The sequence below is a fragment of the Bipolaris sorokiniana genome (genome assembly GCF_000338995.1).
Source record: "Bipolaris sorokiniana ND90Pr unplaced genomic scaffold COCSAscaffold_16, whole genome shotgun sequence".
Classification (NCBI taxonomy): domain Eukaryota; kingdom Fungi; phylum Ascomycota; class Dothideomycetes; order Pleosporales; family Pleosporaceae; genus Bipolaris; species Bipolaris sorokiniana.
In genome coordinates this window covers 861,546-886,611 of record NW_006911910.1, presented here as the reverse complement: position 1 = coordinate 886,611, position 25,066 = coordinate 861,546, and the positions used below count along the sequence as shown (strand labels likewise).

The 25,066-nt window shown below is 49.7% G+C and overlaps 11 protein-coding genes across 11 annotated transcripts; 7 read left to right on the top strand and 4 right to left on the bottom strand.

The window, feature by feature from the left end:
* Positions 1 to 336: 336 nt before the first annotated feature.
* On the top strand, positions 337 to 1,957 carry COCSADRAFT_40942 (uncharacterized protein). Its single transcript, XM_007706334.1, has one exon. The coding sequence runs from the start codon at positions 432 to 434 to the stop codon at positions 1,566 to 1,568; it is 1,137 nt and encodes a 378-aa protein (XP_007704524.1). The 5' UTR covers positions 337 to 431; the 3' UTR covers positions 1,569 to 1,957.
* A 692-nt stretch (positions 1,958 to 2,649) lies between these two features.
* On the top strand, positions 2,650 to 3,643 carry COCSADRAFT_347420 (uncharacterized protein; the record flags this gene model as incomplete). Its single annotated transcript, XM_007706567.1, has 2 exons — positions 2,650 to 2,889; positions 2,949 to 3,643. Exons 1-2 carry the CDS (start codon positions 2,709 to 2,711, stop codon positions 3,641 to 3,643), a joined length of 876 nt encoding a protein of 291 aa, XP_007704757.1. The 5' UTR covers positions 2,650 to 2,708.
* A 582-nt stretch (positions 3,644 to 4,225) lies between these two features.
* Positions 4,226 to 5,434, bottom strand: COCSADRAFT_40941 (uncharacterized protein). Its single transcript, XM_007706333.1, has one exon. It carries the CDS (start codon positions 5,090 to 5,092, stop codon positions 4,295 to 4,297), a length of 798 nt encoding a protein of 265 aa, XP_007704523.1. The 5' UTR covers positions 5,093 to 5,434; the 3' UTR covers positions 4,226 to 4,294.
* A 1,960-nt stretch (positions 5,435 to 7,394) lies between these two features.
* COCSADRAFT_30547 (uncharacterized protein) lies at positions 7,395 to 8,414 on the top strand (the record flags this gene model as incomplete). Its single annotated transcript, XM_007706269.1, has 4 exons — positions 7,395 to 7,565; positions 7,619 to 7,765; positions 7,987 to 8,017; positions 8,233 to 8,414. The coding sequence occupies 4 exons, from the start codon at positions 7,395 to 7,397 to the stop codon at positions 8,412 to 8,414; spliced, it is 531 nt and encodes a 176-aa protein (XP_007704459.1).
* Positions 8,415 to 10,433: 2,019 nt separating this feature from the next.
* COCSADRAFT_30546 (uncharacterized protein) lies at positions 10,434 to 11,113 on the top strand (the record flags this gene model as incomplete). Its single annotated transcript, XM_007706268.1, has 3 exons — positions 10,434 to 10,748; positions 10,798 to 10,920; positions 10,988 to 11,113. The coding sequence occupies 3 exons, from the start codon at positions 10,434 to 10,436 to the stop codon at positions 11,111 to 11,113; spliced, it is 564 nt and encodes a 187-aa protein (XP_007704458.1).
* A 514-nt stretch (positions 11,114 to 11,627) lies between these two features.
* Positions 11,628 to 12,666, bottom strand: COCSADRAFT_164648 (uncharacterized protein; the record flags this gene model as incomplete). Its single annotated transcript, XM_007706566.1, has 2 exons — positions 11,628 to 12,481; positions 12,543 to 12,666. 2 exons carry the CDS (start codon positions 12,664 to 12,666, stop codon positions 11,628 to 11,630), a joined length of 978 nt encoding a protein of 325 aa, XP_007704756.1.
* A 193-nt stretch (positions 12,667 to 12,859) lies between these two features.
* On the bottom strand, positions 12,860 to 14,871 carry COCSADRAFT_253955 (uncharacterized protein). Its single transcript, XM_007706565.1, has 5 exons — positions 14,187 to 14,871; positions 14,062 to 14,138; positions 13,600 to 14,013; positions 13,494 to 13,547; positions 12,860 to 13,443 (listed from the first exon to the last, which is right to left on the bottom strand). Exons 1-5 carry the CDS (start codon positions 14,668 to 14,670, stop codon positions 12,946 to 12,948), a joined length of 1,527 nt encoding a protein of 508 aa, XP_007704755.1. The 5' UTR covers positions 14,671 to 14,871; the 3' UTR covers positions 12,860 to 12,945.
* A 789-nt stretch (positions 14,872 to 15,660) lies between these two features.
* Positions 15,661 to 17,723, top strand: COCSADRAFT_175619 (uncharacterized protein; the record flags this gene model as incomplete). Its single annotated transcript, XM_007706564.1, has 3 exons — positions 15,661 to 15,840; positions 15,890 to 17,305; positions 17,442 to 17,723. 3 exons carry the CDS (start codon positions 15,661 to 15,663, stop codon positions 17,721 to 17,723), a joined length of 1,878 nt encoding a protein of 625 aa, XP_007704754.1.
* Positions 17,724 to 17,812: 89 nt separating this feature from the next.
* COCSADRAFT_253948 (uncharacterized protein) lies at positions 17,813 to 18,342 on the top strand. Its single transcript, XM_007706563.1, has one exon. It carries the CDS (start codon positions 17,901 to 17,903, stop codon positions 18,330 to 18,332), a length of 432 nt encoding a protein of 143 aa, XP_007704753.1. The 5' UTR covers positions 17,813 to 17,900; the 3' UTR covers positions 18,333 to 18,342.
* Positions 18,343 to 19,553: 1,211 nt separating this feature from the next.
* On the top strand, positions 19,554 to 20,396 carry COCSADRAFT_101134 (uncharacterized protein; the record flags this gene model as incomplete). The annotated part of the gene is made up of 2 exons (XM_007706562.1): positions 19,554 to 19,745; positions 19,800 to 20,396. 2 exons carry the CDS (start codon positions 19,554 to 19,556, stop codon positions 20,394 to 20,396), a joined length of 789 nt encoding a protein of 262 aa, XP_007704752.1.
* Positions 20,397 to 23,335: 2,939 nt separating this feature from the next.
* Positions 23,336 to 24,652, bottom strand: COCSADRAFT_40933 (uncharacterized protein). The gene has a single exon (XM_007706332.1). It carries the CDS (start codon positions 24,171 to 24,173, stop codon positions 23,778 to 23,780), a length of 396 nt encoding a protein of 131 aa, XP_007704522.1. The 5' UTR covers positions 24,174 to 24,652; the 3' UTR covers positions 23,336 to 23,777.
* Between the last annotated feature and the right edge of the window lie 414 nt (positions 24,653 to 25,066).

Here is a 25,066-nt window from a genome sequence, read left to right as displayed (position 1 = left end):
AGGGTCTGTATGTACCCCACCAAACGTCATGTTGCCCGCCAACCATAGATGAGCCGCATGAACCGACGATCCCAACTCACTGCATTCACCATTGAACAGAAACGCTGGTTTGGGTATGTGTATGAGGGCGACTTTTGCGCCAATCTCGCATGCCCAGTGAGCTGTTTCTGGAATCGGGCGGCTACAACTTGGAGTGTCATTGTTGCGAGGGCTTTTGCTGGGTGCCAGGAATCCATGTCCTAGCCTGGCTCTAACAACTGCCGTGGTGGGGTAGCTTCATGGTTTCGTGTTAGCAATGGGTGCATGCTGCAGTAAGGCGGAAGAGACACTCACCAAATTTTCGCTACTTGTAATCCGTCTGACTTAAATTCCCAGCAATCCCGCCTTTTTCTTTTCACTACACCACGCTCTCTACCAAAACATCAATCACCATGCCTCTTCCCACCGGTGTATACCGCGCTGACCATGTCGGCTCCTTCCTTCGCCCCAAGGCCGTCCTCGAGGCGCGCACAAAAGCCGCCAATGGCGAAATCACTGCCGAGGAGCTTCGCAAGGTTGAAGACGAGCACATTGCCCAGGTTGCAAAGCAGCAAATAGACAACGGCCTGCTTTCCGTCACTGATGGCGAGTTCCGCCGCGCATACTTTCACCTCGACTTCCTCAAGAACGTCGCTGGTATCGAGGAAAAGGGCCAGGTTGGAAACATCAGGCACAAGGACGGTTTCTCCCCGCCAACCCTCATCGTAACTGGCAAGCTCGGCCACCCCAAAGCTATCCAGGTTGAGGACTTTCAGTTCCTTGAGCAGGCCATCAAGAACAATGGCAGCAAGGCCACAACAAAGGTTTGCATTCCTTCACCCACAATGGTGCACTTCCGTGGTGGCCGTGCCTCCATCGACATCTCCGCCTACCCCGACCTCGACGTCTTCTTTGACGACCTCGCACGCGTCTACCAGGAGGAGCTCGACTCCCTCTACAAGGCCGGCTGCCGCTTCGTCCAACTCGACGACACAAATCTTGCCTACCTGTGCGACCCAGACATGCGCAAGGCTGCCGAAACCGAGCGTAACGAGGATCTCAGCACCCTGCCGCGCAAGTACGCCGAGCTCATCAACAAGGCCATTGAGAAGAGGCCTGCCGACATGAAGATTGGCATCCATCTCTGCCGTGGTAACTACCGTTCCAAGTGGTTCGCCTCCGGTGGCTACGAGCCCGTCGCCGAAGTCCTCTTCAAAGAACTCAACGTCGATGCCTACTTCCTCGAGTACGACGACGCACGCTCCGGCGACTTTAGCCCCCTGCGTCACCTCCCCGAGCACAAGGTCGTCGTCCTGGGAGTCATGTCGAGCAAGAAGAACACACTCGACGACAAGGACGAGATCATTAAGAGGTTGCACGAGGCCGCCAAGATTACGCCAAAGGGTCTTGACCAGCTGTGTGTAAGCCACCAGTGTGGATTCAGTTCGACTGCTGAGGGTAACGATTTGACGGAGGAGGAGCAATGGGCTAAGGTTAGACTTAATGTTGAGATTGCGAAGAGTGTTTGGGGTGGCGATATTACCAAATAAACACTTGGATTCGGAGAGTACTTAAGACGCGCGGAGGCGAAGTGGAAAAAGGCATTTACCAGTATTTCATTTTTGGGAGAGAGATTGACGCATTGCACGCATGGGTGTAGGAAGAAAGAGAAAGAGATATGTCAAGGTGCAGTATCGGGGACGGGCAGCATGAGCGAGAGAGAGGTGTGTTTGAAGCGACGATGACGACGGCGAAGATGATGACCATGACGACCATGATAGTATGTCGATCAATTTGGTCTAGAACATCCCCTTCTCTGTCCTTTTTTTTATGGAAAAACATTGCCTCTTCAACGAGGTCAAGGTCCGGCATAACCAAGTTCATGGATGTATGTACATATTTGTAGAAATAACTAAAAATTGGTTCAACCCCTCCACACACACATATATATATTCCCGTCCCTTCCCCTGTTTTTGCTTTAAAACGAAATAAAAAGGATCAAAGCAATGAAAGAAAGGAACGTAGCCGATGCCGATGCCGATGCCGACACTCGGTGCTTTCTTTTTTTATATCCTTTATCTTTACTATATCTAGATAGTGAACGGATGTAGATAGTATCGAGCCATGAGTCTTGCTACGGAGGAGACGATTCCACATTTTACCTTCGATTGCACGACGGCGATAGCAGCGGTATAGAGGGTTAATGAAATCTAGAGAAAAGTACTTATTAGAAGGATTGAAAAGTATTAGTTGGGATGCTTTATTTACTATACAGGATGTCCTGCTCTTATAACAGAGTTTGGACGATGGTTTTGACTGGAGTTACTTATAACAGTGTGCACCGGCATATTAGTAGAGTAGAGTAGGTATTAAGCCGTTCTAAGCATTTGCCCCGTCTGGTACACTACTACAAAATGATCGAAACTCAGCCTCATACTACGTACTAGTGGTCAGTGCATTGTGTGATCGCCCAGCAACACTTGCAGGGGTAAGTAACGCTCTTAGAATACGAATACGTCGAACATACGAGACCTTAACACTATGGCTAATTCTACTATAAATTCGAACAAATTTCCAAGCAAAATAAAAGTTATATTTCTCTTCATATTGCTACGTTTTTGATCCAAACAACCTCCTTACAGTTTCTATTTTGTCAACTTCCGCCTTCATTGGAAATTCCCAGCAACAACATGGCTTTGGTACACCTCGCTTCTCGTGGAGAAGCAAACTTTGATCTTTTTCCATACAACCCTTCAATTGGCGCTGGATACGCATACATGGTCATGTTCGGGATCATGGCTATAGCACATATCGTTCTTATGTTCATATATCGGAGCTGGTATTTCATCCCTTTCATCCTCGGATGCATAGGTAACCAAAACAAATCATCAAAAAGCCCCATTCATTCAGGCTTCTAATACGCTCTTCAGGCGAATCAGCCGGCTACTATGGACGCGCCTGGGCGCACGACAACATTCGCAACGGAACACCCTACCTGATCCAAATGATGCTTATCCTGGGCTCCGCACCTCTCCTCGCCGCAACGGTATACATGACGCTGGGCCGCCTGGCGCGGAATTTAGATGCAGACGAATACTGTCTGATCCGCTCGACGTGGATTTCTAAAATCTACATCGTCATCGATATTGCGAGTTTTGGGTGTCAGATGGCTGGTTCGGCCGCGCAGGCGAGCGGTCCGGAGGGAGCTAAGCAAGGAATTTCCATTGTCAAGATTGGGCTTTCGATCCAACTCGTGGCGTTTGGGTTGTTCCTCGTCATGGCCGTCGTACTAGATACCAGGCTCCGCAGCAGCCCCTCCAGTGTCTCCGAACGGCCGCATGTGAACTGGAAGAAGCATTTCTTGGCCTTGTACGCCGTCAGTGGCTTAATTATCGTGCGGAGTCTGTTCCGCCTGATTGAATTTGCACAAGGGCCCGATGGCCCGATCCTCAAGATGGAGTGGATGATGTACGTGTTCGACGCGTCACTTCTGCTGGCGAGTACCGTGTGCTTTGCAATCATACATCCCGGCAGGTTGTTCAGATATATACGGAAGGTCGACGGCTCGCCTTTTGTGAAAAGCGATGATGGCCATATGCCGCTCAACAAATACGCCAGGAAATAGGGGTAGTGGACAAGGGGAGGCTATCGAGCGCAGGAGAAGGACAAATGTATATCTATAAGTATTCCAGAAGAGTTACAGCAATCCCAGAAGATACAGATCAAGCGAGCTGAGTGATTTATAGGATAAATAGACGAAGATCTTATGAGACAGTAAGACTCTGCACGACGTCCCCAAGTCTATCACACCCTACTACACCCGTGGTTCTTGAGCTTGAGATTCTTCATCCAACGCAACCGCGCAAAAGCTAGACTCCAAAACAAGGATACATGTGCCAAATTTCGCTCAGATTAGCCATTTAGCTTCAAAGTTTGTCACTGTGCTTCTCGTGTTATACCCCAATAGCATCGTTGTTTTTATTGCAAAATAGAACTCTCCATGGATGGATAAGTCGGGGCCGACCGTTTCTGAGAAAAATCATGGTACCTAATAATGGGAGAAATGATTCATGTTTTGAAGCTATGTACATAACTACGCAAATGCCATCAATGTTTGATTGAATGTGAGAGCTTTGATGTTCTGCAGTCGAGGGCCTGGTATGTCTATTTAGTCACAAATGCGAGGATCGGATGGAACACGATGTGGCTCACAATGTCGTTACATGTTCAAAACTATATGTTTCGGAAATAAGTTTTAAACTTATATCTCGCCTTTTCAGGGTTTCACCCAACCTATTCTCTTGATGGGCCACTCCAACCAAGCTCTGTGCTCCCTAGGCAGCAAGTCCCAGATCCCGCTCATGATATGATGTGTCCATCCCTGCATGTACCAAAACTGTTCTAAAATACGGACCAGGACCACGAAGTACGCATATATGATCATCGGGATGGGGTCACGCTGCTGCAGCCGCTCAAGAAAGTCGTCCGTCACACGGTAGAGCCACCCAAAAGACACATGGTACTCACTATCTCCACTTCGATACCGATTGTCGTACATCTCTCGGAGGATATTGACAGCCTCGACATCGTCCCTATAACTAGGTGTATCCTTTGATATAGATTTCACAAGCTCCATCAGGCTGTCGAGCTGCTTCTCATATTCTTCGGGTACTTCTAGGGCTGGCAACGGGGGTAATATGCCGTTTGCTGCAGATGCATTTGTCCTGTCAGATCGCAGAAATTGAACGTTTGAGGAGGTTGCTCGAATGCCGCGGAACATGACCAACCAATCTGATCTCTGATCTCGTCCGAAGGCGAGGTATTCCCCAGGTTGCGGACCTCGACCCCAGCTGATTAAACATATCAATTGTTCGGCAAGCAATATTGCATCAGAGTTCTCGGGATTTAGGTTTGCAATCTGTGGTGTAACCAGAACCAGAGCGCGCTCGTAGTGATGGTTTGCTATTGCGGTGTATTCCTCCTTGCGATGCGGACGGCAGTGTGCCAGATGCACTGCTGCGAATGCAAGCATCAAGTGTAGAACGTATGGATTCTTGAATCCGATCTCAGCCATTTGGTTTTGCCGTGAGACACCTCCAGTGGGCCACGCTGAAAGGGTGAAGCAGGTTGATGTTGCATAGTGGTACGTGAGCTCGATCTCAGATATAGAGAGCTCTCCAGGAATGGAATTGAGGCAGCTTGCTTCACAATGCCTGGGTGGGAAAGCTGATTGTTGAGTGAAATCGCAACGCACTTTTCGATGCTCACAGTTGCTACAACTTGGTTTCGTCTCGTCGCACTACAAACGTTCGTGTTAACAACTTCTTCTTATGATAGCCAGTGCGTTAAGGGGCCAGATCCCGGATGCTTCCTGTAGACCATCTGCGGCTTCTCAAATTACTAAGCTCTATTTCTGCAGAACTTATTGGCCTTGTTCAGGGTGTGCAAGGCCTCAGACTTGTCGTACCTTGATGCGGCGCGCCTTGCAATTGTTACAACCAGCACGCGATTTGCGGTGCGATCGTCTTGTTGTCTTCCTGGCGGTATGGCCGCCTTCGTTTGCAGAAGGGGATCCTGTGTTGGATTGCGTGGATGACATCTGGCGGGTAAATAAGCAGAAAGGATGTTGTAGGTGAGAGGGTGCGCGTATTGGGATACGAGGAAAACGGGAGACTAACATGTACCATGCATGCCTGCCCCACTCGTGACGACGCCGCTTTAGACTCTAATAGATTACTAAGCATTATCAAACTCTGCTCATGTTTTATCTCATTGGTCAGATGGTGCGTACAGATCTGCTGACATAATTTCGTATTGCCTTGCCGCGTAGCGTCTGAGGAAACATGGTTCTAACTTTACCGTGGTGGTCGGCCAAATTCATGTATGTGGGCCGCTAGCAAGGGGGAGATACAAGCCGGAGTAGAGAGTAAGAGCTATACTATGAAGAGTACGATCTATACTCTATAGAGTCGTGATTATTAAGAACGGCCTGGTAATTACAGAGTCATCCAAAGAAGAACCTGCTAATCGTTTTAGCGTCCCCATAACACAAAATTTTTGCCTTGTACCGCAGTAATAAGAGCAAAGCGAAAAAATCGATTTCTCACCAAAATAGTGCTTTATTACTCCACCACTACAACAGATGGCATGCTACGGCAAACCTACATCATAAAATATAAGAAAAATAATCACGTCTGTATATTTCTAAGTGCTCAATAATGCGCGTTGCATGCAATGTGTCCTCTTGAAATGCAGAGGCAAATGTTCTGTTTTAAGCATTTTTATGTCAACATCGACCTTTTTAACAGAAAAATGCCACAAAAAACCCACTACAATATACCTATTATATAGTAAATATCCACCCCTTGCATCGCGCTATCTAATATCTAATAGTGGCAATGGAGATGTATGATAAGGGAGGAAAAAGCCAGCTGTCACCAAAATCGTGTTCGTGTGCCATCAAAACACGAACCATTTCTTCTCCTCAGACGCTGTGCGGCCGCCGTCAACGTAATCCAGCCAGGTGGCCCGTGCGCACCGTCTGATTAATGAGATGGCTTATGCTACCGAGATCTCTCTACTGTAACTAGATCAGGTAAGACAGACACAATTGTGTTGGTTTGGGTTTTCACCTTTTCATTCTGATGTGATGTTTGTAGGTCTCTATCTCTGAGGCACGACACCAGCAGGTCCCGACCGGGACCTCTGCAATATCAATAACGAAGTCGACAGTCTTGTCACTGTCGTAGTACAGAACTTTTAGTCAGAACTGCTACAATTCTGTAAGCCTTTCCGACCATCGAAAGGCTGAGGGGGAGGAATGACAATCAACTTTCAAGGCTTTGCGGGGACTTAGCAAAGTTAGCTCTGTTTCATGAGGGTAATTTCTGCGCTAATCATTTAGCTAAGCCCTCGCAAAAGCCTTTCAAAATGTCCAAAGCCATCAGGCGTGACTAAATGCGCAACAGTGAAATAGAGATCATGCCTAGAGGAACCACCCGAGCAAGACGTTTTACCAAGTGGCATCAGGGTAACAGCTCCAATCTTCACGCGGTAAGATCCACTATGAGAAATATGGGAGACAGATCTTGGCTACACTACCAGTTCCCAACCTCAGCAGCTGGACCGGTAACCCAGGATAGCCTTCTAGTGTTTATGTTATAACTCCAACCATTACTCCTCACACCTGCCAGCAGAAACAAGCCGTCATGAGGATCATACTTTGTTTTACTAGTCCAATAGTAATGGAGTCGACCGATGCACCTTCGGAGACAAAATGCAAATACGCGGAGCGCCAGCTGGAATTTAAAGCACATATCGCTTTCCAGGTGTATTGCGTACGTCAGGCCTACCTTGCAAACCAAATGTGGTGAATGATGTCTGAATGGAATGTTGAGACGAGTTCATTGCGACCAAGTGGGTGGGAGGGTAATACCTTCGCTACCTGCAACGTTGTCACTTTGGACACTAAAACAGAAAAGGATGTAACTGTCGAAGGCAGAAGTAGTGGAGCAAATAGCAACGAAGCTATTGATGTTATTTCCAGGGTTGAGCTTAGCGATGATTGGCTGTACAAGAGCCGACTTTATCTGACATTCAGTTGAATGCCCCAAACACGTGGCTCAGTGCTATATCGCTAAAAGGCTGCCGAGATGCAAGATTTGGAAAGTTCCAGCTGCAATCGTTCCAGTGCTACAGTTGTTGCACCCACAAGCTGCGCATCAATGAGGTCCGGAAGACGACCCAGGTACGTCGCAATGATTCCCAAGATGCTTCGTGGCTAGCGTTGATACCGATCCTGGAATTGAGTCAGCGCCTGATCGAATACTGATCGTGTTTTTATCCTGATATGTCAGTCCGTAAAGCTCCAATACTTTACTCTCATAGAGTTTGTTAGATTAACTCTATTCTAGTATGACATCATTATTCAAATGTCACATAAATCAAATCTGTACTATCTCGATACAGTCACTTTCGATATTAGACTACAGTGTGATCGGTATGTCCCGCACAGACTGGCGCGTATAGCTTGCTTGGCTAACGAGCAGTCGACGCCATGGTGTCTCGCTCATTAAATGCAACAAGCAAACACAACAACTAGGCTCTTCTGGATTCATAGGCCTTGTCCGGAGATTGCGAAAAACTCCAAAAAGTTGTAGTTACTCCAAGCAACACAGCTGGCATCTTGCTCCTGGAAAAAGTACCGGATCCCAGGCCCGGGGTTCGAACTAGCCATGACATGGGACACTTCCCAAAGCAGGTTAGAGAATCTTCATATGCAAGACGGTGTGCTTCGGGAACGGACTTCCGTGCCTTTATTTGACGCCTCTGGCGGCATCTCCATGTGCATCGCCAACTCCGCATCTACACCTAACTCTGCAAAGCTACGCAGGTAGTACTCTATCCTTCATGTGCAACATGTTTTGAAAGTTCAGCGGGATCCCGTTGTTCCGTCGCCACCACCGGGATGTTACAAGAAGAATAAATCCGATTCGACGACGGAGCTTTGACGTATTCAGTTTCCGTCTTAGCTGTTCAGCCACATGTGATTTGGGCCCCTCGGCATGCTTCCGATTACTCATTTTGTTTTGTTTTCACAGCATGTGAGCATCACTGGCTATCGGCATCCGCTGCTGACTATTGTTAGTTCAAAGCCGAGTGGCTTTCGCATCATCCTATCCGGGCAAAGCTGCGGTACTCTTGTTGTCTTAGTTTCTTTTTGTGAGAACATGGCATGCGGCACCTTTAATTGCCGTAGTGAGCGGGAGCCAGCCGCGAACTGACCCTGTCGAGCAGACCCTGGCGGGCCAGTAGCTCGCTCCGTGTGTACCAGTGAGCATGCGTTCCCAAAAAGGTCTCACTACTGTGGAAAAGGGGGGCCGCAGGTAGCCGTCTCGCGACCGGCGGCGAAGAAGAGATACTGAGAGACGCATCTAGGATTGTTGACGGACTAGAAACCGTCTGCACTCGAATCTGTACTATATTCTTCCGCTTGTACGTATTCGTTCAGCACATCTGAAAACGTGTCATGGTAAATGACGATCAGACAGGAAGTTGACTCGCTGCCACGATAGCATATGCATGCGATTTCGCCGCATCGGTAGATCTCGTCTGATCCGCCCAGCCACATCGCCAAGCCGCGATCTCAGTGCGATCCGATCCACCTGGGTTTCTCCAAAAGCAATTGCTTAACTCCTGACAATTGATCTTGGCGTACCACATAGAACAATGCCTCATCCGCTTCACAAGGCACCCTGAATCATGTTTACATTGCGCCTCAGGACTCAGAATAATACTACAGTGTCTTCGGCATCATAAGCCACTGATCAAAGCAGTACCTGTCTGTCTTTGCAATAGCAATATCTTACCCGAGAGCTTCTGTTACGGTGTTCGGCAGCAACAGGATGAGGGGCTCGTCCCGTCCCGTACCCACAGCCACATACAAGCCCTGTGTCCCTGCACGTGCCTTGTGACATTCCCAGTTCCGTCTAGCCAACTTGAGGGAGCACGCCGTCTACAGGCTATAATGCACACATGCACATGCGTGGTAGCGCTCGGTCCGAATTCAGTACTGTGTCAATTTGGCATGGCGGAAAACCGGCAAGATCTTCATGTTACATCGCTAATTCGGACGCTAATCGAGGACGACATGCGCAGGGCTAGGCAATGAGTGGTGCACGATGCAATCGCGAGGGGCGGGAGAGCAAGGGTCCGAAGATCTTCATGTCAGTGCTCTAGTTTCTATCCACAAAGAGTACTCGGCGATGAGTTGTGCAGCTGAGTTGTGCAGCTGAGTTACCAAGATTCTGAATACTAACATGTGTTAGTGCTAATTATTTCAGCCCCTGTGAAGATCAAAATGTCTATGAAATATGTTTTCGCTGGGGAGAATGCCCTCTGGAGAGCTCAAGGTCGGAGTAACGAAAGTCAGTATAAGCTCTAAGGAACTTCATGATCATAAAACTTGTGGTTTTGATTCAAGTGCTTTTACTGCTTCTACAAAGAGTAGAGCATAGAAATCTCCTTTCGGTCCAATCAAGCGTGACCCATGTGGAGTAAGCTACAAAGAACAAACGTTAATATCAACCCAGCCACGGGACTGACGGCGCTATGCACATGGTGATTTGGCACCTATCACCAGTGACACCGCCTCGCCGACTACCGACGAGTTGCTACGATCGACATCTCAACAGATGCATGTGGGAGATCGACATGCCTAGTGGCATTTGTGCTTGGATATCGTGGTAAACTACAGCAAGTGTCTACACTGACACTTGGATAGCATCAGATGTATAAAAGCCCTCCAGTCCTCGACAGAATCAACTCATCATCCAGCTCCATCTACAATCCTCACTACTACCTTCTCACCACTCAACCCAAGCTCAATAACAAAAGCTTCTTTTACAACCGCAAGAATGGTCGCCATCCGCAACATCTTCACTGCCGCTCTGGCTCTCGCTGCTCCCATCTCTGCAGCTCTCACTCCTGCCCAGATTGTCGATAACATCAAGATGCTCACTACAAAGAGCCAGGCTCTCCAGGGACCTGCTCAGTCCATTACCATCATCAACGGACCTCTCATCGTCATTGGCCAGGGACCATTCCCCCAGATCATCGCTGGTTTCACCGACATCGTCACCACTACCACTACTGCCATCTCTCAGATGCAGGGCACTCAGCCTGTCAAGGCTGGTGCCGACGCTGACGCCATCTTCGACGCATTCCGCGAAGTGAGTGCCATCTCTCCTCACAATGATCAAAAACTAACAAAAAAACCAGTTTGTCCGCGTCCACCAAGTTCTCTTGAACATCCTCATCGGCAAGGCTGGTCTCTTCACCACTATCCCCTTCATCGGTCAGCCTGTTGCAGCTGTCCTCAGGCAGGTCGAGGGCGTTGTCGACGTAAGTGAATCCGGCTTCTCCGTCCCCGCTTAGAAACTCAAAGCACTACACTAACTCTACCTTTCAGACCATCGCTTTCGGCATCATCGACCTCGTCGAGTCCCGTGCTGCTGACCTCCAGAGGGAGGCCAACAACCTTGGCGCCACCCTTGACATTTGCATCAACTCCTACGACGGTCTCTCGACCAAATAAATCTCTTAATTGAGTAGTCTACCCCTCATCGAAGCTGCCGTCTGAAGGGCACTCTCCTGGTGACTAGCAGTGAAGATATTGGTTCTGGAAGATATATGAATAATGGATAGTGGTCATTGGACCACCATGCTGTGACGGGAAAAAGAGGCGGTTTTCTTCAGCAAGAACCGTCTCTAGTGCGATTCTTTTCTCCTGCTGTATTCGATTGTTTATACATAGTCACTCTTTCTGTTAATACTTTTGTGGAATACATATATGGTTACGGGAACTGCCTGTTTTTGCATTGCTCCAAGTCGTGAATTGTACCCAATCATAGCTTAAGCTCCTTGCTTCTGATAGCTCCACAAGGAAAACCTAACAACAGTTTGGAATCTTCTCCACTCCACTAACCTCTTGCTCTTTTTAACTTCAACTCAGATGCTTTCACTAATGCAAACACTATTCACTCATCAATCCAAGCTCTGAAATTGAACAATGGTGAGTCTCTTAATTCTACAACCTCCAAAACTTCCATCTAAACCACCAACTTGGCATACTCATCACAAACCTCCGTCAACTTCCTCCTCGTCCCCGGCTCCATAACACTATGCCCTGCATCATCAATAAAAAACAGCCTACTCTCAGGCCACTCCTTGTGCAACTCCCACGCCGTAATCGGGGGACAAACAACATCGTACCTCCCCTGCACAATTGTCGTCGGAATACGCCTAACGCGATCCACACTCTCCTTCTTTAACAACTGCCCATCCTCCAACCACGCCTTATTTGTAAAATAATGAATCTCAATCCTTGCATGCGCAAGCAAATACTCCGGCTCCTTGAGCTTCTTCATCGCATTGGGGTCCGGATACAAGGTGCTTATGGAAATCTCCCAAGTATTCCAGGCTGCGGCTGCGGGATGCGAGATTGCAGGGTCAGAAGACATGAGACGCTTGTGGTAGTTAGCAATATGGTCTTGGCGCTCTTCCTCAGGGAGGAAATTGATAAAGTCGTCCCAGCGGTCGGGGAAAAGCATGCTGGCGCCTCCCGGGTGGTTCGTCCATTTGAGCTCGAGATCGCGGACAGTGAAGATGCCGCGGATGACGAGGCTGCCGACGCTTTCGGGGTGCGTTTGGGCGTAGGCGAGGGCGAGGGTGGAGCCCCAGGAGCCGCCGAAGACCATGTGCCATTTGCTGATAGAGAGGTGTTTGCGGAGGGCTTCGATGTCTGAGACGAGATCCCAGGTTGTGTTGGCGGTTGTGCTGGCGTTGGGGCGCGATTGCCCGCAGCCGCGTTGGTCGAGGAGTATCACGTGGTATTCAGATGGGTTGAAGAAGACTGTGTTGCTTTTGGAGCAGTTTCCGCCGGGCCCACCGTGGAGGTAGATTACTGGATGGGTTTAGTATAGATGTGGTGAAGTTGTCTTGTAGAGATTGGCTATAATACATACCGGGTTTTCCATCCTTTTTGCCGTACTGTTGATAGTACAGCTCGTGGGCGTCGTCGACACGAAGCCAATCAACGTTCCAAGCATCTTCGTGCTGGTAGCTGTGTATTTCAGAAGCCTGGGCCATGACAATTGATATGGTGTTTTGAAAATTGGGAGCAGGGAGTTTTGCTTTCTGGTTGCTGTCGCTTTAGAATAATCAGGCAATTGCGATGAGGAGTCAGAAAAGGACACTACCCCGCTTACAGCATAGCGACCCCCCACCATGTCAAGAGCACCTTCCTAGACAGGTCCAGCCACAGTAAGAAAACAGAAGCCATTGAGGAAGTAAAGCGATTACATTAATACATGGGAGCTTCTACGTAGTCGTCTTATTCAACGAGAGTATTCTGAGTAAAACATAAACTCAGTACTTGAATCCGCCAGTCCTCGTACTGAACAAGCCGTCAGGGTCGACGCTCTTCTGCAATGCTTTGAACCTCGCATAATCCCGATAGCTTTGGTAAACAGGCTGGTCAAACATAGCATCGTTTACGAAGAGCGGCAGGTACGTATCCAAGGGCATGCCTGCTTCTGCCATCCACTGCGGCACGACCTCATCTAGCCAACTCGTAACCTCTCTGGCAATTTTAAAAGCAGCTTCATCGTCTGATGGCAAGTTCCAAGCTCCTTGGTAGATAAGGACTATACGGTCAGGATCAGAAGCACCAAGACCCATAGCGTTGCCGCCTTTGGCTGCTGATTTCTTGCCAATTACAGACGGAAGAGGCTGGAAGTCAACGCTGAACTGAATACCACGGACGAGAGGAGGCGTATTCAGAAATAGGGCAGTGGTTTTGGCGAGCTTTTCACTAATCTCCTTATACATCTGTGGGCGAGAGGCGATGTATGGGATGGTAGCGGTCTGTTGTATGATTAGATTCTTGCTGACGAGGACGACGGATGAACACTCACGCGGAAGAAGGAACGAGCATTCAAGAGGCGAAGAGGCTCACCATTGGCCCTTAGCTAAACGTAGTTAGCACGTGACTGTAACAGTGACATAGATAATTGAGCTTACTAGCTCGGAGTACTTCTGCCTCTTCGGTAGGCAAGCCAAATTGAGGATGTTGAAGAACTGAGCGAAAGGACCGGACGTAGGCGGCGTGGGGCCGTCATAAAAGTAGTATATGAGTTTTGACCTCGTGCCAACGCCAAGTACCAGATCAGTGAAGATGATGGCAGCCTTAGGATCTTCGGCACCATGACCAACGAACTCATGTAGCGCAGCATAGAGCTCGTCTGCCTTGGTCTCATCGTATGCACAGGATCCGCCCCATACATCGTCCATGTGGTGAACTTTGGCTTTGAATTGTGTGACAATGCCAAATTGGTTGCTGCTACCACGCATGGCCTGCGCGAGGTCTGGATGTCTGGCGGCATTTATGTTTACAATGGAGCCATTAGCCATGATCGTCTCCCATTCAACAATGTTCTAGCACTTGTCAGCATGATGTCTAACTAGCATCGGTCGGCGACTGACATCCGCGGCAAGGCCTTCTTGAGCACTGAGAAAGGAGAGACCTCCCCCTAACAGTAGCCCACCAACACCAACGATACCTGTATTGAGTAAGCGGATATTCTGCCAAAGCGCATATATGACTATACCAAGTCTTCCACCAGCAATGGCTACCCCGCTTTGTTCGAGATCACCTATCACGTCATTCCACTCCCCTCCGGGGCGGACATAGGCTAGATCCTCCTGTGCGTCATAGCTTGCTCCAGCCAAGTCGGTCATGGTGATGAGGACACCATCTTGCACAGTAGAATGGTCTTTGTTAGGGTCATGACCACCACTGCGAGTAGCAAAGCGGACTGTCGGGTACTTGTTCAGGGTCTTGATGACAATAGAAATATCCTGAGCAGAGTTCGGCTGTACAATACATGCTGGTTTGATGTCACGAAGATTAGTAGCCCAGTACTGTTGTGTCTCATATGCGTATTCCACGGAGAGAAGTCCTGGACTCAGGACTTTGCCGGGCAAAGAGTTGGCTATCTCGTTGCAGGCTTGAGTAGTTGCGTCTGAGGGGAGTCCGTAAGCGGTATGGGCACCCAGTAGCAACGCACTGACTAGGGATACGAGGCCGGCCATGGCGGACAAAATTGGAAGGTTTAAAATGGAGGAGTGCCAAAATGAGAAACAAGCCTTGCTGTCTCTGTGCAAAGCCGGAGGAAAGTGTCCAATATATACAGGGACATCAAATAACGTCGATTCCAAGTCTCGACATTAGGCCGAGATGTGGCTATCAAAATCGGTCTCAATCTTGAAAAATAACATAATTTCAAGAGAATGGAGAATTCTGTGGCTTGAATACGACACATGTGGGTATTCTGAAAAGTGGAAACCTCCGTATCAAACACAGGACTACAGGACAGCTTTGAGGAAAGATCAGCAACCAAGTCCGAGAGAGTTGCCGAAAGCGAAATAGAAAGTGGATTAGACTGGATGCAAGTCGTCTCGATGTCTCTATCGCGAGCTGAAACGGGAATTTAGCCTAGCTGTTGTAGTCTAAAATGCCAATAGAGATGACGCGGGGGCTGAATTGAGGCGTGCGTGGCAATCTAGACAAACATCGAAAAGTCTGTGTCAACGGACAAAAGAGACGGAAGACCCCACCATCACTGCGATCTGGCGGTCGATTGCAATTTTCTGGCCGAGGCCGAGGCCAAGTACATGGTATATATCGTATATTGTGGAGGACATGACTTGACATGACTAGAGTAGACAAGACGGGCTCACTGATTATTGGAGATAATTAGTGGCGTGACTTGTGTGCAACAAGCGGGTTCGGAAGTGGCTGAAGAGAAACGTCGGGAAACGATGGCATTGTTGTGGAGAATCGGCTGCCGGGCACTATATACGGACATCGAATACGAGTAGCATCGACGTCGTTTGCAAGCCGGTGCAGCAGGACGGGAACCAGGGTCTCGGGTGAAGCACGGCCCGGGCGCGGTAGCTCCGTTGCTCCTTCTAGAACCCAGCACGCAGGGTAAACAAACATTGGACGAGAGCAAGCCGCCGCAACGTCGCGTCCACGCCCACGCCCACGCCCACGCCTGACGCCGACAACCGAACGCCGCCATGGAGTCATATAACCTCAAGACTGCATCGACATACATCAACAACCTGCTGCTGTCGCGGGGGTTGTTGCGCAATGGCAAGCCCATTGAGTTTGCCCACCCGTCCAGGGGAGAGGGCGGGAAGGAAGCCACCATGGCCCAGATTATCAATTTGATCCACGACCTAATACTAAAGCGCGATGTATGTTGACCTTAGCTCTTGCGAGCTGGATTTTCTAATAATTCCATAGCGCGACCAAGAATATCGCGAGTCCGTCGCTGAGACACTGCGAAATCTGCGCGCGGATGCGACGCGCCAGACAGCCGCCCTTGAGAAGCAATATACACGCAATGACGACCTGTCGCGGCAACTCTCCCTTGCCCAGGCCCAGGAACAGTCGGCACGCAAGGCTCTACACACAGCCGAATCGTCTGCACGAAAGTTGCGTGCAGAGATGCAGCGACTCAAGACGACCGTGGATCAAGTACGTACAACTTGCACAAACGACGTTCGGAAGCGCGACAGGGAGATTGTGAGGTTAAAGAGCCATTTGACAAGCCAGCAAAGGGGCAACAAGACAGGTCTTGTTGGTGCGAGCATCACAATCAACCCAGGCACCATGGGCTTGGGTGGGGCTACTAGCAGCGTGCGCGAGGATGCACCCAATGTCGACGACCCCGAATATAGCCTAAAACAGGAGACGACTGAATTCTTGACACACTTGAGTCAAAGCCTGAGCGACGAGAACGATAGTCTTATTGGGCTTGTACGAAGCACACTTCTGACGCTGAAGGAGCTGCAAGGCATGTCGGAACAAAACGCAAGAGCCGACTCAGAAGAGGGGTCTGACTTTGGCGAGAACGACGACGACGATGAGGGGACACGGCAAGGCATGTTGCACACGCTACCCACCAACTATGAAGCCTTGGCAGATGACATGGACACGGTGCTGGACAATCTGAAGAACCTGCTCACGAATCCAAACTTCGTGTCAGTGGAAGAGGTGGAGCTGCGCGAAGAAGAGATTCACAGGCTTCGCGCAGGCTGGGAAAAGATGGAGGCCCGATTGCGCGAGTCCTTTATGCTCATGGACTCTTGGAGGAAGCGCATGACCAATGGCGATACCATCGATCTTGAGGAGCTTAGAATGGGCCTAGGATTTGGACAAGGGCTTGACACATCTGACAGGCAAGGCATCTCTATCATTGAGGAAGAAGAAGAAGAAGAAGAAGAAGGAGAAGAAGAAGACGAGGATGAGGATGAAGCCGCCAGTTCAGTCTTCGACGAGGAAGTAGATGATACAGATGTCCCGCAAGAACACGAGGACGAGCAAAGCGAAGTCGAGCATCGTCCTTCACCGGAGGCAGATGACATGGCGCCAAAGAAGAACGGCGCCGACATGTTCAAGATCAAGCTGCAACCCATTCCAGCAGCGCTACGAGAGTCCAATGGCAACAAGTCGCTGAGCCGATCGCCGCGAAAAGTTGCCTTTTCTCCATCTATCCCCAACACGCCATGTCAGATGGAAGATGAAAATGCAGAAGAGTCTGGGATTGACCTAGTTGGTGCGGAGAAGGCCAGTCGCTCCAGCTCGGCAGTCAAGCCACCTACTTCTGAAGAACGGGCATCAAGGCGGAAAAGTCGAGATGATCGCACACCCCGAAGCGTACGTTATGACAGGCTGGCGAACCATATGATGAATATGGGCAACATAGTCTTCTTTTCTTGTCGTTTTCTTTTTGTCATGCGGCCGCTGAGCAGCGCTTGTTTAGTCAGACCATGCATCTAACAATTTTGAGCAGACTAGAAAACGCCTATCAAGTCCACGGGCGCACCCTGAGGAGCCGTCGCCGAAGCTAACTGTAAAAGACAAGCTGCGAGACACCTCGGAAGCGGCCACTGCAGCCGAGGTCGAGAAGGCTACCAGCCCCACCAAGAAGACCGACGACAGCGGCGAAACGATCAATGAGGATACGGGCAAGCGCGCACCTCGGGCTGCAACCAAGACCAGGGTTGGTGGACGACCGCGAAGAAGAAAGAGCACCCTGACTGCGGAGGAGCTGGCTAATCTGCTGGGTTGCTGAGTGAGTTGAAAAAGTGTTGTGTACTACTATCATCTACATTATTTTTGTTTAATTGCAGCGGAGTAGACAAGTGCCTGAATCTGGCACTGCTATATTATGGCCAAAGTGGTCGCATGTCACGATGCAATCATTGTCATGAGCATGTTGAGAGACTAGTTAGTGGGATGGCTGGTATGCATGACTACGATTCATTTGATTGGTACACTGTCACTAACGGTGCACCTGGGGGGTTCACGCACCGAGAGCGGGCGCGTATGTACGTATGTATGCACGCCTGGGCCATGTTGGCCGTTATCGAGTCTAATATCGCTAGAAGACTGCGGGCCTAAAAGACTCAGGCATGTATATGTGCGCAAGACATTAGAGTCAAGAAAGAGATGGCAGCAGGATCTAGCTAATGGCATAGAGGGTAGAGGCAAGGGGCTTGGGTGGTACGAGGGCGACGCGACATGCGCCCTTGTTGTTGCACCTCATTGGCAGTATTCAAATTGCGAGGCTTTCCAGACTTTGTGCCTTTGCGTACCTGATATTGAAAGCGGTGCCCCACCACATGGCCTATGTCCCCCTGTACGTTATTCTCCCGACATGTCTGTTTACCAAAGCTTATGAGGCCGCGTGCGTACAGAGGCTGCATGCTATGACGATATGCCGGGGTTTAAGGCCTCAGGTGTGACCACGAAAGTGGCTTACGATGCAGTAGGGCGAAGTTGGTGATGGGCAGTTGTGGTTGGATGGGACGATAAGCCACTAAAGATTATTAGCCGCCCATGTTCCCAATTGGGTATATTTGGTGATGAGCCGGAGATGGTGAAGGCAATGCAATTGGATAAGGCGGGGCATATGGGCCGATAATGTCTGTAAATAGGTCTGTATGCGGCAGAGAGGAGATGCTGCAGGTTGGTCAAGGCGAAATGCTGGGAAGCAAATTTGTCTGCATCCGTCGTCTGCTCGGTTCCCCGTCCATCATGCAGTGTGAAGAGAAACTTATCTGCAGGCCGCACATCCCGACATCACATGGTAGACGCATAGTCGCTGCTGATTGGCCGCATGTTTTGATCCCAAGTCCGTGCGCTGCGTGACGACCCACCCGTGTATTCCCCGCCCATATTGGCCATTCAGCGCACAGAACAATGACGCCCGGCTACACACATCAAAGGCATCCACCACTCCCGCAACACCGTCAAGCGCTCGTCGTACATTCGATAGACTGCTCTCCACTCCCGCTACCGGCCTGCACCCTGCCCAGATGGCGTGGCTACACTGCGCAATCAATCAATCGCTACCGGATCCACCGATGCCTGACCCGTACGCGGCCTAGTCCAATGTCCGCCGGTCAGCCCCTCGTCAACGCCCAATCGTCGCCCAGCATCTGTGTGATGCATTTTCTATACATAAGTAGGCCTGGAGCCGCTCCCATCTTGTCTTTTTTTCTTCAGCAAGTGTGTCAAGTTCAGAGTTGTTGTGTTCGTTTTTTGTCTATTCTTTTTTACCCCTCCCCCTTCTTCCTTCTACCTACTCTCCTCAGGCCTGGTGCCATCTAATCACTCCACTACCGACGACCCTTTGTACCCATTCCCCAATTTTTTGCAATAATTCAATTCTCTGTGGCCGGTCCACTCCAACGTAATACTCAGCTCTACTTGCTCGAAACGAACTTCCAAATCACACCGACAACGCAACCTCGCAACCCTTAGCGAGACTCTCGACATACACACAGCCCCCTTAGCAATCTTGACGTCTATCCATTAGCTTGGTATCGGACGAATCGAAAGAAAAAAAATTACATCATAATACAAGTTTTCTACACAAAAAGAAAGAGATAACATCACAATGGCCGCTATCCAGCTCAACTTCACTCTCCGCACTTCCTCCAACTGCAAGACCGTACATCTTCTCGGCTCCTGGGATGGCTACCAAGGCCAACTCCCGCTTTCCAAGGACCCCAAGAAGTCTGGTGGCTGGGTCGGATGCTTCAAGTTCCAAGGACAGACTTTGAAGCAGGGACAGCGCTACTGGTACTACGTATGTCTATCCTCTTAGCGACCACTCTTCACTTCAAGGCTAACATTTTCCTAGTACATCATCGACGGCTACCATGTCTCGCACGACCCCGCCAAGGACCACACGACCGAACCTACCACTGGCCGCAAGCTAAACATTATCGACATTCCCGCTGCCAAGTCGAGCTCAAAGTCATCCTCATCCAGTGCAGACCGCAAGTCGCGCCGTGTATCCACCGCTTCTATCCCCAAGGGCCGTGGCCTTAGCCCAGAGCGCATCGTTGCACCCAAGCCCCAACGACCACACGAGACCCGCCAAGTCATCAACACGCAGTACGACAAGACCACCTTGGAGGAGCTCAACCGCCGCTTTGCCACCCAGAAGATCGAAGAGTCATCCGACGACTCCGAGTACAGCTCCGACGAAGACTCCGACGTTCCCTCACTCACCAGCCGCTCCACAAACAGCTCTAGCCCGTCCAGTATCAGCTCTGGAAGCTCATGCTGCACGTGCGAACGCTACGGCATCACCCGCGCTGGTGACCGCGTCAAGCTTGACTGCGGTGGTGCGCGCTGCGGATACTCAGATGACTCATCCGAATGCTCCTCCGAGGACGAGTACGTGTACGAGGAGAAGACCACCCGTCGCCAGGGTGTCGTCATCCGCGCCTAAGCACCTTCTTCTCTGCCCGCCTCCCCTAGACAGCCATTTGTCCTGTTCCTTCCTTCGCCATCTTGTGCGACAGGAAAAACACAACCAACCTTCTTCCTTCTTTCCTGTGAATATTATGATAACGACCCTTTCTTTCTCTTTCTTGTTCATTACCGTCGCAACCTCTTTGCTCTGAGGTTCGACTTTCCGCTCACTTATTCTAATGGATGCGCTTTCTACGACGGACTTGGTTCTTCTCTTTTTTCGCTGCTGTTTCCCAACAGGGGAATATGTACGAGCACTCCTTTTTTCACTCATGGCTTATGATTACTGACAAGCTTATCTTGTTTCAACGGAACATCCTGTAACGACTCCCAGACCAGATGTTCAAATGTGCCAATGCACGCTCCATGTAGATTTTACTACTAGTTATGCCAATCTACGAATTCTCATGGGCCTCGTGCGCGGAAAATAAAACTTTTCTCCTTCTTGCCTGCTCTGTGATGTGTTGATCGGATGGTCTTTTACTGAATGACTTTAGAATAACTACGAGAAGAGTCACTTGCACAAGATATTGCCCAAATGTGATGCTTATCAAATACCGAACGATGCACACGCATTCAGACACACGCACTTAAAAAGCAATCACAAACCCCAGATGCTGAATCCTGACCACTACAACTCGCCCGCACATTCACGACGGATATTCTATCCCAATACCTCATCAAAGCCACAACCCGCCTCCAAACCCACAGCTGGGCCCCCGACAAAAGAACCCCCAAAGTTCAAACACCATCACAAATCCTCAGGCAAATTCACTACAAAACCGGAACGTATCCAACTTCGCAGCATCACCCCTTGAGAAAGCTCATCTCAACCCCTATACACACACACAACCTCACCGCAATGTAATACATCGGCCAACCAAAACAACTGAACCACACGGCGGCTATATCTTTTTTTTTTCGTTTCTTCCGACATGGAAAGATGGCGACGCATTTACTATGTAACTGCCTACGTAATCTGCATCCGGGTAGTAAGAACAAACATCTGCAGCTGAGTCATGATGCAAGAAGGGGGATGAAAGAAAGAGACAGAGAAAAGGGTTATATGAGATACATGAAGGGCATATTGGCGCGCTATGAAACAACTGATACATACGTGGCTTTGCAAAGGGGGTTGAGAGAACAAGAGAGGGTAGGGTGGGTAGGAAAGAGTTAGCAAAAAAAAGGGGGGGGGCTTTTGGAGAGATGCATCTGATGGGGTAAGTAATGCGATTTGCGGGAATATCTTCACTGTAGCTGTGGCTTGGGAATAGAGCCTAGTGGCGATGATACTGTTCAGTATGATTTGCTACATGGTCTACTTAGGGTTCTGGGGGGTTCATTCGTGATTGTAGGTATTCGATTCATTTGAGGGATTATAACGGGTACCAAGGCAAAGGATCTCCACATGGCTCTAAGCGAGTCTTTGAGGGGCAACCAACCCCTCGGGAATATGGACAAAACTGGATTGTCTTTGCTGAAGCGATAATGCATGTAATGCTTCCAAGGTTTTTATTGCTTACTTCTTTACCAATCAGACTACAACACTGGTGTTTTAGTGGGTTTTCTTGAAAGAACTAGTACAGCAAAGAGGAAGAACTAGGTATATCAAAGAGGAAGGCTACAAGGCCATAAGGCTGACAAGGCTGACACAGGGGCCCTTGCAGCTTTGGCTGCCGACGAGCTGGAGACGATACACTATGCCGGACCGTAGACCCGCAATCCGTCGTGCCGTGCCATCTCCGGGCAATCGATTTGAAACTATCGGTTCAGGCCCACAAAGTTGGCTGTGCTACTCGGTACCGACTGTTAGGATACTTCTCGGGACCAGCTTGTACTATGACCAAATGCGGAAATGACATACTCAGCCTTATACAGCGAGGCTGCGGCAATATGAAAAAGGAAAACGATGGTTCACTAGAGCCTCAGGCCGGTCAAAGGTTCGTTGCCAGTAATTGGTTCGGGCTTGAAGGCTGACAGGGAACTGAACAGGGCCAGGCGGCCGGTCAAGAATCAAAAGGCTCAAGGTATCGACATGTTGCGAGTTGGAGGCGCAGTGGGGTTTGAACAACGAGACCTAGAGTCCTGATTGGCGCGCAAAGATTGCAGTAACTGCAACATTTGAGGTCTAGCCAGCAGGTATGAGTAACAACAGGGTCCACCAACCATGAGCCAGGAGGATTGGATGCCTAGCTCTTGAGCTAAGACCTTGGAACAGCCACACCAGCCCTGCTCCTAAATATAGGAAGTCATGTGGATACCTGATATTTCGAGTTGGTAGACCTACCATGCTCGTGGGCAGAGCACCATATGGTTTTACCGCGTCTTCGCGTTTTCGGAGGTATGAGCTGACCGAAACTCTCAGCAGCAACGGAGCAATGGAAGGTTTGTAGATACGTTGTCAAGGCGAATGACATGTGCGCTTGCGTGTACCTATGCGTATGTGCCCAAGTTAGTCATGGCGCCACAGCTAGTATCTAAGGACGTATGTAAGCGGAACGGCCGAGCCATGGAGATGCCGAAGGTCGTTCACCGGCAGACTCGGAAAAGGCCGAAGCGCGAGTAAACGGTCCAGTGGGAACGGAACAAGGTCGACATGTGGAGTAGCGAGAGATTGTTACGTGATTTAGTAGAAACGTGGAGTGGGAAGTGGCGCTTCTCACACCGACGAAACGGGCGAGTGGTAAGGGTTTGGAAGGATGTTTGGTACGGCAAGAGGCGGTAACGTAGTACGCGCACGTGCCTCAAGGGTGGGTCTGCTTGGCCAAGATGACGTCTAGTGAACTTTTCATGCGCCCGTCAACCTCCATGATACTTCAGTTGAATAACATCTGGTTAGTCTGCAGCACATTCGCACCTTGGGTCATCCAGAACGTCAGAACTAGGCACGGAGAATTTTTCCTTTTAGGCATAGCGTGCTGTCATCCCGCGCAAGGCAGATTTGGGCGAGTTGTAAGAATAATGTAGCGATATTAGAACGAACGCTATGATGCTAGTAACGACAGTGACTAAGTAAGCGGAGTGGGTTTACCGTCCATGATTCTCCTAGTGCCTGCCAGATATTTATGAAAAAAAGGCCTCCTAAATCCTCCTGATGTATCTTACAGCTCAATACAAACGCCGACTGTCCATCGTATTCATACATTTGCCCTATCATGATTGTGCCATGACTGTAGATAACTCCGTACCAATGCATGTATTTCCAAGTGTACAAAAAGACGCGAAGTAACAGTGCTGTGGGAGTTGGCGCCGAGTGACCAGCTCGAAGAGGCCAAGGAGCCGAGCGCGTTGGTAGACGATATTTTTGGAAGGATTTCCATGGCCGTTCTCGGGCCAGTGTTGAGGTTATATTTCTCTCTCATCGTAAGGGACCAAAAGAACATGAACTGCTTCCGTAGCCAGAATCTGAATGAACACTAGCATGGTAGGCGATGTTGGGTCGGTGGCTACTATGTGTATTGCAAGCATAGCCTACAAGAACTGTCTTTTCCTGGACCATATGTCCTCGCTGTCCATGAGCAGCACACGGATCGATGGCGTGTTTGTAATATAGACATCGGCAAACCGAGTAGCGTTCGACGACCTGATAGCACATTCTCGGGACCGTGCGTGGCGATGGGTTATTTTCGGTGTCTGAAATCGAAAGCAACTTTTGAAGCAATGGCTTCAACGCAAGCAAAACAATAAAGAGATCGTTGATGAGAGTAAAGTGGTGTTTGGAGTGATTCCTGACTCGACCAGGCGACAGTGGCATATATAGCAAGATGTAAGGCGACGATATAGACTATGAAGCAGAGTGTGGGTCATACTGCGGATGCATCGTCGACTTGCTGCATGTCATGTCGGCTATGCAAACGGAAAGGACGGGCAGGGACAAGTGCACAGTCAGCCGGAAGATGCTCCAACGGGATTTTCAAAGGTAGCTAGCAAACCATTTTAGCCATTGGCTTGTCGGACTGGCAGGAAAGCCTGAGTGTTTGGAGAGGGCAGGGGTTTGAGAGGTCGCCTGTTGGAGTCTTTCAGCTGGTGTTGATTGTGCGCCTCTGAACATCATTGGCCCGTAGCTGAGACCATGTGATGGACTTCCAATTGCTCAGCATTTCACCAAACGATGGCCAAGGAGCGCAGCAAAGCAAAAAGGCGGACAAGCGTCTACGGAGATAGTGATTGCACATGGGGCGGCGGAAACCCCTGTAATGCACAGACCATACTAGCCATCAAAGGGTAGCTTGCAGGGCCCCGTCAAGCTGGTTCGTAGAATGTCGACACTAGAATAACGATCTGTGCGTGACCTTGTATCTGACAGCCTGGACGGCCAGGGTCAGATACATGTTTTGACATAGCGTGCTGGTCATGGGTGCGAACAGGAGGCCAGTGACGTAGAGTGCTTGGTCGGACATGTCGCGCGCCATGAGCGGGCGCCGGGCTGTTCGGCTCCGATTGATATGTCCGGTGAAGCTAGAATCACTTTTGAGGTCCATTGTGCGAGGGAGGCCGTCGTTTGCCTACGGACGTGGGTTGTCGAGGTTGGGGGTTCAACGTCGTGCGTGGGCGCGGAAGAGAACCGGTTTGACGGCCGCCAAGAAGGCCGGCACCTATACTAGTATTAGTGGGGCATTCCTTACTAACGTACGTATCTGGAGCTTC